At 49.7% G+C, this 17,500-nt stretch overlaps 1 protein-coding gene across 2 annotated transcripts in view; it reads right to left on the bottom strand.

The window, feature by feature from the left end:
- The window catches only part of zfpm1 (zinc finger protein, FOG family member 1), a 58,017-nt gene that overhangs the window by 28,464 nt on the left and 12,053 nt on the right, over positions 1–17,500 (bottom strand). For both annotated transcript variants that reach the window (XM_084672621.1, XM_084672620.1), the window contains exon 2: positions 2,578–2,724. In XM_084672621.1, coding sequence (XP_084528747.1) covers positions 2,578–2,724 — 147 coding nt within the window. The remainder of the gene's footprint in view (positions 1–2,577; positions 2,725–17,500) is intronic.

The following is a 17,500-nucleotide window of genomic DNA, read 5'->3' on the forward strand; positions in this document are numbered from 1 at the left end:
CGTAGCGTACACGTAGCTTCCACCGAGGCCCATTGTGTGGTTTGAATGAGCGTGTGTGTTCTCAGCCGGGGTGCCGCTCCAAGGTGTTTTTCTTTCCAGAGTGGCTGCGGGTTTATCTGCTGTGTCTCTGTCTCCCAGATGGAGGATAAGGCAGCTAGTCTTTATTAGCCCACGCTGGACTGATAAAGACCTACTATTGATCCAGGGTTGAAAGAGCAGGTTGGTCAAACACGCCTGCTATACAGAGCCTTGATAGCAGCAGCACCCGGCAACCCTGGAGCTGCCGGGGACGAGAGAGGGACAGAGAGACAGAGAGAGAGACAGAGAGAGAGACAGAGCGAGAGACAGAGAGAGAGACAGAGAGAGAGAGAGACAGAGAGAGAGACAGAGAGAGACAGAGAGAGAGAGAGAGACAGAGAGAGACAGAGAGAGAGAGAGAGAGAGAGAGAGAGAGAGAGAGAGAGAGAGAGAGAGAGAGAGAGAGAGAGAGAGAGAGAGAGAGAGACAGAGACAGAGACAGAGACAGAGAAAGAAAGACAGAGAGAGAGAAAGAGAGAGAGAGAGATATATCTTAAAATGTCCATTCAATATGGACTGCTTTGGCAATACCGCTCAACCCGACCTGTCGTGCCAATGAAGCATACTGAACTGGACTGAGAGAGAGAGACAAAGACAGAGACAGTGAGAGTGGGAGAGAGAGGGAGAGAGAGAGAGAGAGAGAGAGAGAGAGAGAGAGAGAGAGAGAGAGAGAGAGAGAGAGAGAGAGAGAGAGAGAGAGAGAGAGAAAGAGAGGGGGGGGGAGAGAGAAAGAGAGCTAGACAGATCCACACAAACACTTGGCGCTCTGCTCCACACAACAGCACCACAGCCTGTCCTGTATGGCCTGTATGTAATCCCGTTCATCTAAGGCCCCCCAATATACATTCACACAGCTACAGACAGCCTCATGTGCACACATACACACACCCCTACAAATAAGATATACTCATGTGCACATATTCACACACACTCTCTCTCACACACACACACAGACACACACACACACACATTGAGGACCTGGGTAATCTCTAATCTAGTCTGTCGATTAACACCTGACAGATTCTCCATGGGTTTATCACCCAGGCCGACCCACACATTCTTATCACTCCAGCCCCAAATTTCACAAGAGCACGAATTTTCAAGATAACAAGAAAAGAGAAGTGGAGGAAACGTGAATAAGTCGAGAGAATACGATTCCAAACTCTGCCACGACGGAGCGCGCCTGGGGAGGGGAGGAGGGGGTACCACTGCTACGCCCACGGGGAAGAGAACCAGGACCCTTACATACAGAAAGCCTGACAAGAAGTGTTTCCTACGCCGATATTTACATTTACATTTAGCCATTTAGCAGACGCTCTTATCCAGAGCGACTTACAGTAAGTACAGGGACATTCCCCCTGAGGAAAGTAGGGTGAAGTGCCTTGCCCAAGGACACATCAGCATTTTTTGGGACGGCTTCTGATTAATAGCCCGATTCCCTAACCTCTCAGCCATATGACCCCCATGTTTGATCATTAATAGATTCGGGTTCCATGTCAGTTTGCTAATCAATCACATAAACATCCTATGCCCAGACTTGCCCATGTTCCCCTTTGCTCCGAGCGTTGATCTGAAAGCAGTAAATTGTCCAGACCTTCCTGTTACTGTTATCCAGACAGCCCCAAGTAACTGTAGCATGTTACTGTTTTTCCGAGCCAACCTCTCTACTTATCCTTCTTTCCACTCGTATGGGACTCGTTCCAGCGCTGCCAAACCGCAAACCTGAACACAAAAGCCCTCACCTGAGCCTGTCACCTCACTTCCTACAGTTAGCTGGGCACTTCACTTCCCTGAAATGGTTCCCTGGTTGCTTGAGGGGTGACAAACTGTCATGGCTAGCAAAGAAATCCCCATACCCATACTATTTAGTCTGCCATAAAAACATGTTGTTTGTCCTCATACACGCTCAAAAACAGTGTGGCAAAACACAAGCATTTCCTGCTGCGCTGGGTCGCATTTTGAATTATGCAAGCCAGCATGCTTTTCTGGCTATTCTAACCTACGAACCTCTGTGCAGTGGAAGATAGACTGAATGACATACATTACAAAGTCATAACCTATCAGCAGAGCTCTCCTGGTCGCCCTCCGATAGCACTTGTGCCTCTGCAACTGTGTGTTTTTTATATCTCCGAGGTGATTCATGTAACACCACATTTTTTCTTCTTCAAACGTTGGCCCACGAACTGTGACAGATGTATGAACAGGAGGGTCAAAGTTCAAGGCGCAATGTTACAAAGGGGGTTGTATGGCTCAATTGTATCCCTACTGCATGCAACGGTACATACTTTCTAAGGGGCAGCTGCAGTACGTACTAAAAGTTAAAAGAGAGTATGTGATATGGGACTGCGAGCACCACTACAGAAGGGCTTGGAGGGGTGGCAGCATTACTAGAGATGAAAGAGACGTTCGACCTTAAAACATCCTGGAACAACATTTATAGTTTGGTTTCCTGGTAGGATGGTATAGGGGAGAGTGTGTATGTGTGGTGGAAGACGTTACCTTCATGGTACTGTGGTGTATAAGGAGGGGGGCTGGAACTGTCACACTCCACGGAATCCTCAGGGTCAGAGGGCCCGCCTTCCTCTCCTGATAGGCTGACGTCGTCAGGTGGATTTTCCTCGCCGCCAATCAGATCACCGATAGAACCTTCAAGAGGAGGAACCGAGCAACAGTCACTCACTGTATAATCAATCATTCAATCAATCAACTAATCAACCACATTTCATGTCATTCCATAGCTTCATCACCATTGATAATAAAACTGTAATTTTGCTTTGTGTAATTAAGAGTCTAAAATAGAAGAAATTAAAATGCTGCCGGATAAACATAGCGCTTTTGTGTGTCGCTAAAGAAAGAACTAAATTCCCCAAATGCTATCATATTTTTGACTTAACAAGGTTTGATCATTTATTTCGTTTGGGAAAAATGTAAAAGGCTTAGCTCCACAATCCAACTCAAGGCCTGACAGATCCCACCTCTAGTTACAGCTGAAAGAGTGATTAAGTCCCAGAAGATATTTATCATATTACATTTCAATAATCCCTGACCATTCCAATTATAGTGCTGCACCACTTAAGCCTGCCGGAGGGTAAATTAAAACAGAATAATAGAGCAAGTTATTTTGTACATATAATTTTATCGCCCGTGGTCTGAAGCGTCACTCAAAATTGGGGGAAGGGGGGAGGGGGAAGAAAGAAAAAATGAATACTTTTCATCAAGGCTACTTATCAACTCAGCATCTATGTCATCCTAGAAGTAGCTCTCTCGACTTACCTGCTTTTGCAACCTCTGACACACACACACACACACAAGAACAATACACACTCAGACATCTGTGAATAGCCACACACATGTACGGCTCAGTGGTACCAGAATCATGGTGGTTCAAGAGCCCAGGAGCATGTCTGTCTGGACACCAGCTAGATCAACTGTTCAATCCAGGAACTGTTCATTTAAGAGGATTAGAGAGGCTGTATGTGTGCGTGTGCACATACACACACACAGAGACACGCGCACACACACAATAGTCCTGTTTTGAAAGTGAAGGGTCCAGTGAAACCGTTCACATCAAATCTAAACCTAAACAACTTAATCTTAGTGAAATTAACACATGATGAAATGTTTTTTTTCTTCTTTTTACTAAGACAGTTTGTAAATTAATTTCCATTTGTGCAGTGATGAACATAGAGGGATTGTTCTGAGTCAAAGCCGTGACTGGGGGCGTATATATTTACACTGGCAGAACAAAGGGGTCTATAATCTATACAAAGCACACAACAATATGCGTGAATAAAGAGGCTTGTAGAAAAATGGAAAAGCAATTTTTCTAATTCTGTTAATTTCACTTCCAAAGCAATTAAAAGCGGCCGAAGATAATGCTTGGAAACAATCGGCGGCTGACAAAGTGTTTCTGTCTTTGTAAATGAAACATCTTTAGGCTAATTTCAACTTCCACGCCTGCATGCTTCACTGTAATTTCAGATAAAATTAACACAGTTAGATTTGGACCTTCATAAAAAAAAAAAAAAGATCGATACAGTGCACAATATTTTTAGAACAAGGTCTATGTCGCGGAGCTTTGCTTGATCTAATTTTCTGTATCTGTGAAGACATTTTCATACAATTAATTTTCCTTTAATCATAATTGTACAAAGGGACTTCTCTGTATTAAATTCCAATTACATTTCGTGTTTAAAATGTAAGTTTGAATTATGATTTCTTTCTCATTCCAGTTCTGGTTTAATGAATCGATCTCCGCATCACTGCTTTCACACATCAAATGGTCCGGAAAAAAGTTTCTCCTTTCCTTTCCTATTCAGGCAGAAACATTCTCTTCTCTCCATCTTTTCCTCGAGGCTATTTGATACTGTAAGTACACTACACTCTACTTCATTTGCCCTTTTAAAAGTTATAACCTCATTCATTATTTCACACTGTCTGATATCGAATAGGATAGAACTACTCAAAAAAAGAAAGGAATTAAAGAAACAGTTATTTTTGTGACTGTCTAGAGAACACAGCATGTACCCAGACTGGCACGTTGTAACCCATGGAGAGCGTACCTGTACATCAAATAACACAGGAGGACAAGAGAGAGGGAAAGAGGAGTAGAAACGTGAGGAGGAGAAGAGAAGAGAGGAGACAGCAGAGAGGAGGAGGGGAGGGGGAGGAGGAGGAGGAGGAGGAGGAGGAGGAGGAGGAGGAGGAGGAGGAGGAGGAGGAGGAGGAAGAGGAGGAGGAGGAGGAGGAGGAGGAGGAGGAAGATGAGGAGGAGGAGGAGGAGGAGGAGAGTAGAAGAGAGGAGACTGCAGAGAGGAGGAGAGAGGAGGAGGAGGAGGAGAATAGAATAGAGGAGACAGCAGAGAGGAGGAGAGAGGAGGAGAGTAGAGGAGGAGGAGGAGGAGAGAAGAGAGAGGAGTCGAAAGCAGGGAAGCAGGAGGAGAGGAGAGAGGAGGAGAGCAGGGACAGAGGAGGAGAGGAGCAGGCGGAGGCTAGCACCGCCACCGGCAGGCCCTCAGCAGAACAAAGCAGCCACTGATGAAGGAGGAGCAGATACAGCTTTATTAGCTGGGCGCTCAGCACACGGTGATTAAACACAGAGACAACACATCAAACCTGCCTGCTCAACTAGTCTGATTAAACAGCCGCACAGACACCCGTCTCACCCACGCCGCAAACACTCTGGCGAGAGAGAGAGAGAGAGAGAGAGAGAGAGAGAGAGAGAGAGAGAGAGAGAGAGAGAGAGAGAGAGAGAGAGAGAGAGAGAAAGAGAGAGAGAGAGAGAGAGAAAGAGAGAGAGTAGGAGCTCTCTTATATCCAGTAATCGCACAAAGACTTGAGATAGAAACCTTAAAAGGAGTATATGTGTGGACAGTGTGTGTGTGTGCGTGTGCCTGTGAGTGTCTATGTGTGTGTGCGTAAGACAGAAGCTCTTTGGTGTGTTCTCTTGAGAGCGAAGTTCTGCTACCTGACATTGAGTTACATGTTCAAGAGCAGCCACTCACGGATCAGAGTGAGAGCAATAACCAATCACTATGGAACTCGTACTTCCTGGTTTAAACATGTCTTTGATAACTGGTCAAGAGGGGTTGACCAGAAAATATGGGAAGAATTCTTTAAACAGAATCAGGATTATTTTCCGAAAATGTATCAGAATTCATATTTATATGAAACAGATCATCTGACCCCAGCTGCTAATGACAACATCCATTATTCCTGGCCAACGTATAGATTTTTCGGATCGGAAAATCTCAGGGAAGTTATTGATCACGCTGCAGATCTCCAAATCTGCCGCAGTGATGGAGTACCCAGGGTGCACTGGGGTGTTGGGCGCCACAGGAGGCAGGAGGCACGTGACGATGGTTGTCACCACGGTGACAAGACCGATAAGCCTCACGGCCTCTGGGCTGATCTGTCCAGCCTCCCTCAACCAGCTGAGGACGGAAGGACAGAGGGACAGAAGGGTGGATGGATGGATGGATTGATGGATGGATAGAAGATGGAGTCAGACGGCTGAGCGGTGAGGGAGTCGGGCTAGTAAACAGAAGGTTGCTGGATCGCTGTGCCAAATGACGTTGTGTCCTTGGGCAAGGCACTTCACGGGATAATGTCCCTGTACTTACTGTAGGTCGCTCTGGATAAGAGCGTCTGCTAAATAACTAACTGTAAATGTAAGACGGGATGGATGGATGGATGGATGGATGGAAGAATGGAAGGATGAATGGGTCGAAGGATCGGAAGGGTGGAGGAATGCCACGCAGGCCCCAAACAATCCGGCACAACCGAACACAGAACGTTCGGAGAACGTGCTCGGATTCCGAATGTTCCGCGGGTCCGTTCTCCTGGAGAAGTGTTCGGCCATGCCTGGCAGGGTAGGAGTGTGACAGCAAACACACACCGACTAAACCCAAGCTGGAACATAACAAGGAGCAATCAGCTGCTCAACCTGTCACACTGCCGTCCCTGAAATCACACAGACGGGTGATTAGAATACTTATGATAATGAGTGATTAGCATAGGATGATAAGGCCAGCCCCGTGATTTCCACGTGGGGGGAATAGAGGGGATTGGAAGGTGGAGGTGGGGGTGGGTGTGTGTGTGTGTGGGGGGGGGGACTTCAAACAGAACCCCTTCAAACACAGTCCCACCCCACCCAGCGGGACTTTAATCACCAACGAGTCAAATTCCCGGACACACCGTCCCCCGCCTCTTCTTCTTCTTCTCTTCATTTGATCCCTTCATCATCGCCCTTCTCTCCCTCCACATCCCGCCTGTTCATTCAGACGTCCATTTCTGCTTTGCCGTATCCCCTCTTTCCCTCTCTCCCTCTCTTTCTCTCTCTCTCTCTCTCTCTCTCTCTCTCTCTCTCTCTCTCTCAGACTCTCTGCCTCTCTGCCTCTCCCTCTCTCCCTCCGCTTCGCTCTCTCGTTCTTTCTCCATCTATCTCCCTCCATCCCCTCTTTCCCCCGTCAGCACGCGTGTCTATCTGGCCCCGTCTTTTTTCCTCTCTCTCTCCCTCTGTCTCTCTCTTTCTATCTCTCTCCCTCTGTCTCTCTCTTTCTATCTCTCTCCCTCTGTCTCTCTCTTTCTATCTCTCTCCCTCTGTCTCTCTCTTTCTATCTCTCTCCCTCTGTCTCTCTCTTTCTATCTCTCTCCCTCTGTCTCTCTCTTTCTATCTCTCTCCCTCTGTCTCTCTCTTTCTATCTCTCTCCCTCTGTCTCTCTCTTTCTATCTCTCTCCCTCTGTCTCTCTCTCTCTTCCTCTCTCCCTCTGTCTCTCTCTTCCTCTCTCTCTCCCTCTGTCTCTCTCTCTCTTTTCCTCTCTCTCTCCCTCTGTCTCTCTCTCTTTCTCTATCTCTTACTCTCTCCCTCTGTCTCTCTCTCTCTCTCTTCTTCCTCTCTCCCTCTGTCTCTCTCTCTCTTTCTATCTCTCTCCTACTCCCCCTTCCCACCTCTATCCTTTTCCCCTCCCTTCCACCCCACCCCTCCTTCTCTCTTTCTGTGAAAAAGCGCTGTGACTGGGAGCGTCACTGCGCGCATAGCTGCGAGCCGGGCTGGTTATCGTCTCCTGCAGACTCTCTCTGCCGGTCTGATCTGTCTCCTCTTCATTAAGCAAATACGCCGACGTGGAAATGAAAACATAATAGCTATTTGATTTCCAGAGAGATATTTTGCATATTGGTTCGGAGCTGATAGTGGAATTTCATCAAGTCTTTTTTTTTTTTTTCTTTTTTTTTTTTTTTCTCTCTCCATGCTTTAAAAAACGGAATTACTGAGCAGGGCTGGCTTCAGCAGGATTTCTTTACATTGCTGGGAAGAGCAAAAAGAGAGAGAGGGAGGGAGTCAGGAAGAGATAGAGGCAGGCGGGGGGATGGACTACGAGAGAGAGATAGAGAAAGAGAGAGAGAGAGAGGACAGAGAGAGGGAAAGAGAGAGAGAGAATAAAAAACAGTTCCCCACGAAGACTACTTAAACGATTAAATATCCCCCTATTCCTCTTTTCCTCTCTTTTTGATAACCGGGTAGAAAATTTAAAGAATTCACAGTGCTTTAGGTTCACTATACTAATCAGAGATAGGACAGAGAAAATTAACTCCTTAATGAGCAGCACTGTCTCCCTGATAATGGTCCTGTGGAGACATAGGGCTGGGGCACACACACTACCCAGGGAGAGAGAGGTAGTCTGGGGCACACACACTACCCAGGGAGAGAGAGGTAGTCTGGGGCACACACACTACCCAGGGAGAGAGAGGTAGTCTGGGGCATACTACCCAGGGAGAAAGAGAGGTAGTCTGGGGCACACACACTACCCAGGGAGAGAGAGGTAGTCTGGGGCACACACACTACCCAGGGAGAGAGAGGTAGTCTGGGGCACACACACTACCCAGGGAGAGAGAGGTAGTCTGGGGCACACACACTACCCAGGGAGAGAGAGGTAGTCTGGGGCACACACACTACCCAGGGAGAGAGATGTAGTCTGGGGCAGACACACTACCCAGGGAGAGAGAGGTAGTCTGGGGCAGACACACTACCCAGGGAGAGAGAGGTAGTCTGGGGCACACACACTACCCAGGGAGAGAGAGGTAGTCTGGGGCAGACACACTACCCAGGGAGAGAGAGGTAGTCTGGGGCACACACACTACCCAGGGAGAGAGAGGTAGTCTGGGGCACACACACTACCCAGGGAGAGAGAGGTAGTCTGGGGCACACACACTACCCAGGGAGAGAGAGGTAGTCTGGGGCAGACACACTACCCAGGGAGAGGTAGTTGCTTGAAACCTTTGAACCCTGTGGATTAACCAATGGCACTACAGCAGGTGTCATCACTGAACAACAAATGACTTTATTGTGATAGTCAGAGCTGAATGATTCACTCCATAATCTAATACATGATCATGATAATGTATTAAATCAATACACTCCTATCTTTATATATGAGGTTACCTCCTCCCTGGACACACACCCATGCACACACACCCATGCACACACACACGTGCACACATCCACACACTTATGTTCACCCAGTCTTACAGATGTCTTCTTTGGCACCTCATTAAACAAAGTCACCATTGCAGACAAAGATGTCTGTCTCACTCAAGGACATCTCACATCCATGGCAAGACCAGGCTATGGATGTATCTACGTGTGCGTGTGTGTGCCACACAGGGAGGAGTGTGATGAGAAAGAGACGGAAGGAAGAGAGGAGGAAAAGACTGGTGGAAGGAGGAGAGAGACAGAAGAAGGAGAGGATTGGGGAGTGAGAGAGAGAGAGAGAGAGAGAGAGAGAGAGAGAGAGAGAGAGAGAGAGAGAGAGAGAGAGAGAGAGAGAGAGGGGTGGGGAGGGAGGAGAGGAGTTGCCAGGCAGTTTGAACAGAGACCCTGGACTACAGAAGGCAGGCATGCAGACGCGATAAGCCGTCTGATAAAAGATAGAAAATAGCAGCAGATTTGAACTTTCCCACCATCCCAAGAACCTCTGGGGGGTGGGGGGTGGGGGGGTGGGGGGACGCTGAATCAACTACTTATTGAACCCCTTCATATCTCTCTCTTCCACTCCTCAAGCCAACAGCCAGCAGAGCAACAGAGTGGGTGTTCTGACAGACACTGGCATACACACAAACACACACACACTTTCAGTGAGACATACACACACACTCTCTCTCCATCGCACAACCACACTGTCTCAGGCACACACACACTCCCCCAGTCACACACACACACACACACACACTTAGTGAACTATGTGGGCATGGATTTTGAGGTATATTCGGCCCCAACAGATTTGTTTACATTTGAGTCATTACTATCAAACAGAATCTATATTCAATCTTCTGTTTCCCACGTGGACGAACGCTGGGACTGTAATGTAGGGGGTAGGCAGAAAATACAGAATTAGAGAGGGATTCCGGAGGGACAAGCTCTCTTTCTTACACACACAAACACAAAACTCTTTCCACTGTTACTTTCGGACACGCACGCACACGCACGCACACACTGACAAGGTCAATGGATTTCAAGTCTAGCCAATCTGAGGCCATTCTCACAGCCATCTCCAGCCAGAGATATAAGACACATTGTTGCTCCTCTATCTATCTTGCTCCTGGTAGATAGGAGACGTCCTTGGATCAACACATGAGAGTTTCTCACACGGACCTCCATGGGCCCTGGAGGGGAGGAGGAGGGCTTATGGAGGGAAAGACAGGTTATTTAGACAGGATCTTCAGATATGAATATCATTTCTATCTCAAATTCCATTGTTTAGACGAGTTTCATGTTTGTTCAGGTTAGTCGAAGCACGCCGTTCGGACTCCCAGCCTGCGTCTGTCGGGGCCGGTCCGCACCAGCTGACTCACTGGTGGGACACGTTCGGTTTCCTGTCCCTGTCTCACTACTGCATCCTCACATTGTGACGTCACATCCTGTTACCTCTGGAGGAGCAGGAAGTATCAGGCCTGCAACTGAGCCACGCCAGCCTCTTGGCAGGCCCGTGAGCGAATGAGTCAAATCCTGTGTGGGTGGGTGGGGTGAGTGTGTGTTTTTGTGATGGTTTTCTGCTTGTCTCCTTGATCTCAACCTTGAATAAAGAAATGGTTCTGGGTGGAGTGAGTCCGGTGGTATGCAGAGGAGAGAAGTCTCTCCTGTCCGTCGCTCCTTCCATCACCTCACACGCGTTCTGACAAAACACAGACACTTCCTCCCCCTCCTCTCCTCTCCTGACCACTCCTCTCTCTCTCCCTCGTCCTCTCTCCCCCTCCCCTCGTCCACTCCTCTCTCCTCCTCCGATCCTCCCTCTCCCCGTTTGAAGCGCGCTGCCCTTCGGCTCAGTCGTCTTATCGGAGTGTTGACCCTGGGACCTCGTCTGAACTCTTCTGAGAGAGAACTTCTACCCTGCCCATCTACACACACACACACACACCTCTGCTGGCTGCAGAGACTAAACCCACCAGAGAGAGAGAGAGAGAGAACAGACATTGCATCGCTTGTGCAAGAGTAGAGAGAGGGGAGAGAGGAACAGAGGGAAAAGGAGAGACAGGGAAGTGGAGAGGTGGGAGGAAGAGGGGGGGTGCTGTTTTGAAGATGTGCGGGTTGAAAAGTGCGGTTTTGCGGAAGAGGAAGTCATGATAATTACGTATGCCGTCTGTGATCGTAATTAAAGGTTAAGGCGGTTTTATGAAGCTTCCGTAATGGTTATGACTTAATGAGGCATCCTAAAAGCACATAAAAACGTCTCTACTGTGGAGACAAATCCTCAGCGCACCAGCACCAACCATGACCCCCAGGACACCAGCCCCAACCATGACCCCCAGCGCACCAGCACCAACCATGACCCCCAGGTCACCAGCACCAACCATGACCCCCAGGTCACCAGCACCAACCATGACCCCCAGGTCACCAGCACCAACCATGACCCCCAGGTCACCAGCACCAACCATGACCCCCAGGTCACCAGCACCAACCATGACCCCCAGGTCACCAGCACCAACCATTACCACTATTTTGGGGGAGGGGGGGGGGGGGTGAAGGAAAAGAGGGATGAAGATAGAGAATGAGAGACAAAGAGGGAGACTTGAAATGATAGATAAACCTATATAGAAGAAGGAGAGAGAGAAAGAGAAAGAGAGAGTAAGAGAGAGAGAGAGAGAGAGAAAGAGAAAGAGAGAGGTAGAGAGAGAGAGAGAGAGAGAGAGGTAAAGGGAGAGAGAGAGAGAGAGAGAGAGAGGTAGAGAGAGAGAGAGAGAGAGGTAGAGAGAGAGAGAGAGAGAGGTAGAGAGAGAGAGAGGTAGAGAGAGAGAGAGGTAGAGAGAGAGGGAGAGAGAGAGAGAGAGAGAGAGAGAGGTAGAGAGAGAGAGAGAGAGAGAGAGAGAGAGGTAGAGAGAGAGAGAGAGAGAGAGGTAGAGAGAGAGAGAGAGAGAGGTAGAGAGAGAGAGAGAGAGAGAGAGAGAGAGAGAGAGAGAGAGAGAGAGAGAGAGAGAGAGAGAGAGAGAGAGAGGCTGTAAGACCAGACTAGATGAGAAGGTGTAGGAGGGACACGCAGCACTGTGGCAGTCGGAATGTTATCTATCACCTCGTGTCACATGGTTTCAAATAAGATAAATAGGAAGAAGCAGCGCTCCCGAGATCCCAGCGAGGGTCTGTGTGATAGCTCATCTGAGCCTGCAGAGCAGGGATGCAGGGAGATAGCAGGGGGGGCTAGTTAAATATAACCACCACTGCATGGATGGGATCAGCAAAGGAAGAGGCAGGGCATCACTGCAGCCCTCACTGCACCGATAACATCCCTGTTAGGGGAGGGAGGGAGGGAGGGAGGGAGGGAGGGAGGGAGGGAGGGAGGGAGGGAGGGAGGGAGGGAGGGAGGGAGGGAGGGAGGGAGGGAGGGAGGGAGGGAGGGAGGGAGGGAGGGAGGGAGGGAGGGAGAGAGAGAGAGAGAGAGAGAGAGAGAGAGAGAGAGAGAGAGAGAGAGAGAGAGAGAGAGAGAGAGAGAGAGACAGAGAGCGGCCCAGAGAAGATGTACTCAGATCTGTGTATCTCTGGCTAGTGAGCGGGTAGTATCAGCACCCCCTCCAACGTAGGAAGTCACTTCGGGATTTTCTGATGGGAAAAATGTGCTCCTCTCAGATGATGGGGAGATAGGGGGGGACTACAGCCAAATGTCAAACATGATAAATGGAAGGGTGCAGAGAAACACAGGCTTGTGTGCTCCCACACACACACACACACACACACACACAGACACGCAGCAATACACACACACCACATCTACACACACCATGTACACTATACAAACGCACACGCACCATATGCACATACACCCATACACACACCAAGTACAGTCCACACATACACACACCCTATATATGATTTTATACACATTCTATACACACCAATCACACAAAAACACTATATACATGTATATATATATACATACACCACATAAACACAAACCCCATATCCATACATTAGCCAATTGTTTCTCACCCATTTAGCTCTCTGTAACATACATATAAACAGTGACTTGTGAAACATGCCATTATGACAACTGTTTTCATAATAATTACTTATTGCTGATAAATTAAACGATTTCAGCCTCCATTAGTCACCAGTGGGATGTTTGTGATTTATCCTCCAACAGGGATATATCACAACCCTACCCTGGGAGCTGGAATCACAGTCCTGCTCCACAGGTCACGATCGTCCAATAGGAGCCATGCTGCGTCACATGACCACTGTCTCCTTCCAGGTTCCCTCACAAAGCAGTGACAACACAAAGCTTACTTCTCCTATCATCTGAACTGGACTGAACTGGACGAGACGAGAACCAGCCTGAGAGTGCGGCCTAGACTAAGACCCAGACCCAGGCCAAGGTGTGCCAGTGTGGATGTCTGTGTAGATAAGTGTAATATCAGGCCAGCGTGGCTTGCTGATAGTGTAGAAAGGCAGGGGCTGTGTGTGGATGGAGCTCTGCTAGTACCTATCTGTAATTAGTAACCGTTCCCTATCGCTGATAAGATAAACTCACACTGACCTTTTCCATTTGGTCGCCACGGTAACAGGCCCATGCAACCCCCCCCGCATATTATTTTAGTGATTAAACAGCAAATAGCAGGAGATGTGAGGGACTGATAGAGGTGATTAATAACGGCGTTGGGCTGGTTGAAGAGTGTGTGCGTGCCTCTGTGCCTGTATGCAGGCCTGTGTGTGTGTGTGTGTGTGTGTGTGCGTGTGAATCCACGTATCCGCGTGAGTTTCTCTCTTTGTGTGTGTGTATGTGTGTTTAGCTCCATGTGCACGGGTGTGTTTTTGTCTATTATGTGTGTCTGTGTGTGTGTGTGTCTGTGTGTGTGTGTGTGTGTGCAGGAGGCGGGACAGCCTAGCCCGGGAGTCATATTGAAAAGGCTTGGCTTGGCTTTTTGTGGTGAATAATGGAAATTTTAGATGAGCTGAAAGGGATATAAAATCAGGATCCTGAGAGCGATACATGTCTCCTTCACTTACAGACACTCTCCCAGGAAAGAGAATATTAACGCACCCCCCCCCGCACCCTCACCCTCACCCTCACCCCCCCCCCCCTCCTCAGCCTGTGCCCCAGTCCTCTAAGTGTGCAGCCAGTAAAGAAGTGCTATCTTTTGATTAATAATGAATGCAGGATTCCAGTATTACCCTCACTTCAACGATGTGGTTTTAGAGTGGTTGGACACATGCACACCTGACTCTCGAAAATACAGGAAACAGCCGCAGCAGAAATAAGAACTGTTGTGTCGAGAAGATATGATCAGGTGTCCATTTAGCTTGAGAATGCTAGGTTGATCAAGGTTACAACGACTGAAGTGAGAAAATAAAGTATTCACTGCTGACAACTCCCTGGATCTGTCCATTGGGCTTATGAAGCTACTGCACGAGCCAGCCAATCAAAGCACACTGTGCATGGACCACGCATTCACGGGACGCTTCCGCCTCCGTCCCCCCGCCAGAGCCCTGGGCACCCTCTGGAACAGCCCCCCGCACAGGGAACACAGAGGAGGGCAGAGGGGGGGGGAGAGGATGAAGGGAGAGGGGTGACAGCCGGATGAAGGTAGAGGGGGAGAGGATGGATGGAGACGGGGAGTGAGGATGGAGTCAGATGGGGGGGGGGGGGGGGGGCAGAGAGGGGGGAGGGAGGGTCGAGGGAGGGGGAGGAGGAGAGGAGAGTGGAACCTCCCAGGAACCTGTCCACCCCTGTTTGCATGACAAGGAAGCAGTGGACAGCCATGCAAAGTAGAATAGGTGACTGAAAGGTCAGTGTGTGTGTGTGTGTGTGTGTGTGTGTGTGTGTGTGTGTGTGTGTGTGTGTGTGTGTGGTGTGATGGGGGGGCAAGCCTAGGGGCCCAGCTACTATCTCTCCATCCTCCATCTGATACAGGAGGACTCTGCTACCACAACTAGCAGACCAGACCAAAGCTGAGGATTCAAGCGGTTGGACTTTTCTACTGTCCAATCCTGTACTAACCTCTCCCAGCCATTGGACAGAAGATCTGTGGAATGTGGCTGTGATGCAGGGTTTAGCCAATCAGATGAATGTCAGCTGCTGGGAGATATTTGTAAGATAGAACATTCAACAATATCTCTAGAACATTCCAATCCCCTCAGTGGACGAGATAATAGGTGCCATACGGGGGTGACAGAATCCCACACACACGCACAACCACACACACGCACAACCACACACACGCACAACCACACACACCCACACACTCTGGGACGAACAAGTGATTTGGAGAACAGTTGTGGTGCTGTTATAAGCATTTTGCAGTACGCAGCCAAGGCCATGGGGCTAGGGCACACACACACACACACACACACATGCTCAGCTCACTCACTCTCTCACACATACGCACACACACACGCGCTCTCCCTCTCTCTCTCAGGGACAGGGCAAGTCTGCCCGATTGCTTGAGTAAGCGAATTAACATGGGAGATGGCTGAGGAGGCAATAAGACTAATCTTTGATCTCTTTACACTCCCAAATGATTTCTTAAAGTCTGTATCACCAGCTTGACAGTTGATGCTCCACTTTTTTTCTTCTTCTCTCTCTCTCTCCCTTTTTCATTATTTATTTATCTATTTTAGCTTTTGTGTGAATTCAGCTAAAATCCTTCTTAAGCGTTTAATGGCGCTATCACGGGCCCACATCTCCCTCCACAGGCAGTGCAGCCCAGAGTCTCATTTCAGATATTCTGGGGGCCGGCGCGCTATCACGCCTAACGAGACAGACACGGCCAATTATTGACAAATGATTCCTGTCGGAGCGGCAGAGATCTGGATGAGGGAGCGGACAGGCGTTGGTGCCCCTCCCCCGCCCCCCCCCCCCCCCTGTACCCCCCCCTGTCCCCCCAGGCCCAGGACGGGTGTCTATCTATCAGATTCTATTAAACGCTCTCTGTACTTTGGGGAACAAAGCGCCCAGCACCCGAGCCGCATTTACCACCATTATATACTCATGAACTTTGTCACAATCCTAATGGCTCTCAGCTCGCTTTATTCTCCCCCTCTCCCTCCATCCCCTGTCGCCCTCAACCTCCAGCCCTCCTCCCTCCCTCCCTCCACCCCTCCTCTCTCCCTCACCCTCCATCCAACCACTTTCCATCACCCTCTCCATCAGAATCAGAATCAGGTTTATGCCCGTCAGTAAGTTGGCACAAATAATTTACCATGGCAGGACGGTGCATAGAGTAAACGCTCCCTCCTCTCTCCCTCACCCTCCATCCCAACTCTCTCCTTCCCCTCGACCCCTGCCCCTCTCCCTCCCCCCCTTCTCTCCCATCATGCCTGCTCTCACCCTTTCTCTCCATCCCATCTTCTCTCCTTCCATCCTCTCTCCCCCTCTGGCCCTCGCCTGTTCCCCCTGGGAGGGCTGGATGATGGCACGCACCGGAACAGACGAGTGGGACAGCGGGAGATGGAGAAGTGAGGACTTGGAGGCTTGATGCTGGCATGGTTCTGAGGAGCTCTGGTGGATGGAGAGCACATGGAGAGAGGAGAGCAGAGGAGAGGAGAGCAGAGGAGAAGAGAGGAGAGGAGAGGAGAGCAGAGGAGAGGGGAGGACGAGAGCAGAGGAGAGGAGAGGAGAGGAGGAGAGAGGAGAGGAGAGGAGAGGAGAGCAGAGGAGAGGAGAGGAGAGGAGAGGAGAAGAGAGGAGAGGAGAGCAGAGGAGAGGAGAGCAGAGGAGAGGGGAGGACGAGAGCAGAGGAGAGGAGAGGAGAGGAGGAGAGAGGAGAGGAGAGGAGAGCAGAGGAGAAGAGAGCAGAGGAGAAGAGAGGAGAGGAGAGCAGAGGAGAGGAGAGCAGAGGAGAGGGGAGGACGAGAGCAGAGGAGAGGAGAGGAGGAGAGAGGAGAGGAGAGCAGAGCAGAGGAGAGGAGAGGAGGAGAGAGGAGAGGAGAGCAGAGCAGAGCAGAGCAGAGCAGAGCAGAGGAGAGGAGAGGAGAGGAGAGCAGAGGAGAGGAGAGCAGAGGAGAGGGGAGGACGAGAGCAGAGGAGAGGAGAGGAGGAGAGAGGAGAGGAGAGCAGAGCAGAGGAGAGGAGAGGAGGAGAGAGGAGAGCAGAGCAGAGCAGAGCAGAGCAGAGCAGAGGAGAGGAGAGGAGAGGAGAGGAGAGGAGAGGAGAGGAGAGGAGAGGAGAGGAGAGGAGAGGAGAGGAGGAGAGAGGAGAGGAGGAGAGAGGAGAGGAGGAGAGGAGAGCAGAGGAGAGCAGAGGAGAGGAGAGCAGAGGAGAGGAGAGGAGAGGAGAGGAGAGGAGAGGAGAGGAGAGGAGAGGAGAGGAGAGGAGAGGAGAGCAGAGGAGAGGAGAGCAGAGCAGAGCAGAGGAGAGGAGAGAGAGGACCTGTGAGAGAGAACGACCGCCTGGCTCACAGTATAACCTGACAAAGTCTCTTTTACACTTGCAACTTAGG

This window comes from Hypomesus nipponensis, chromosome 14 (assembly GCF_054491055.1).
Source record: "Hypomesus nipponensis isolate SF chromosome 14, ASM5449105v1, whole genome shotgun sequence".
Taxonomy (NCBI): Eukaryota; Metazoa; Chordata; class Actinopteri; order Osmeriformes; family Osmeridae; genus Hypomesus; species Hypomesus nipponensis.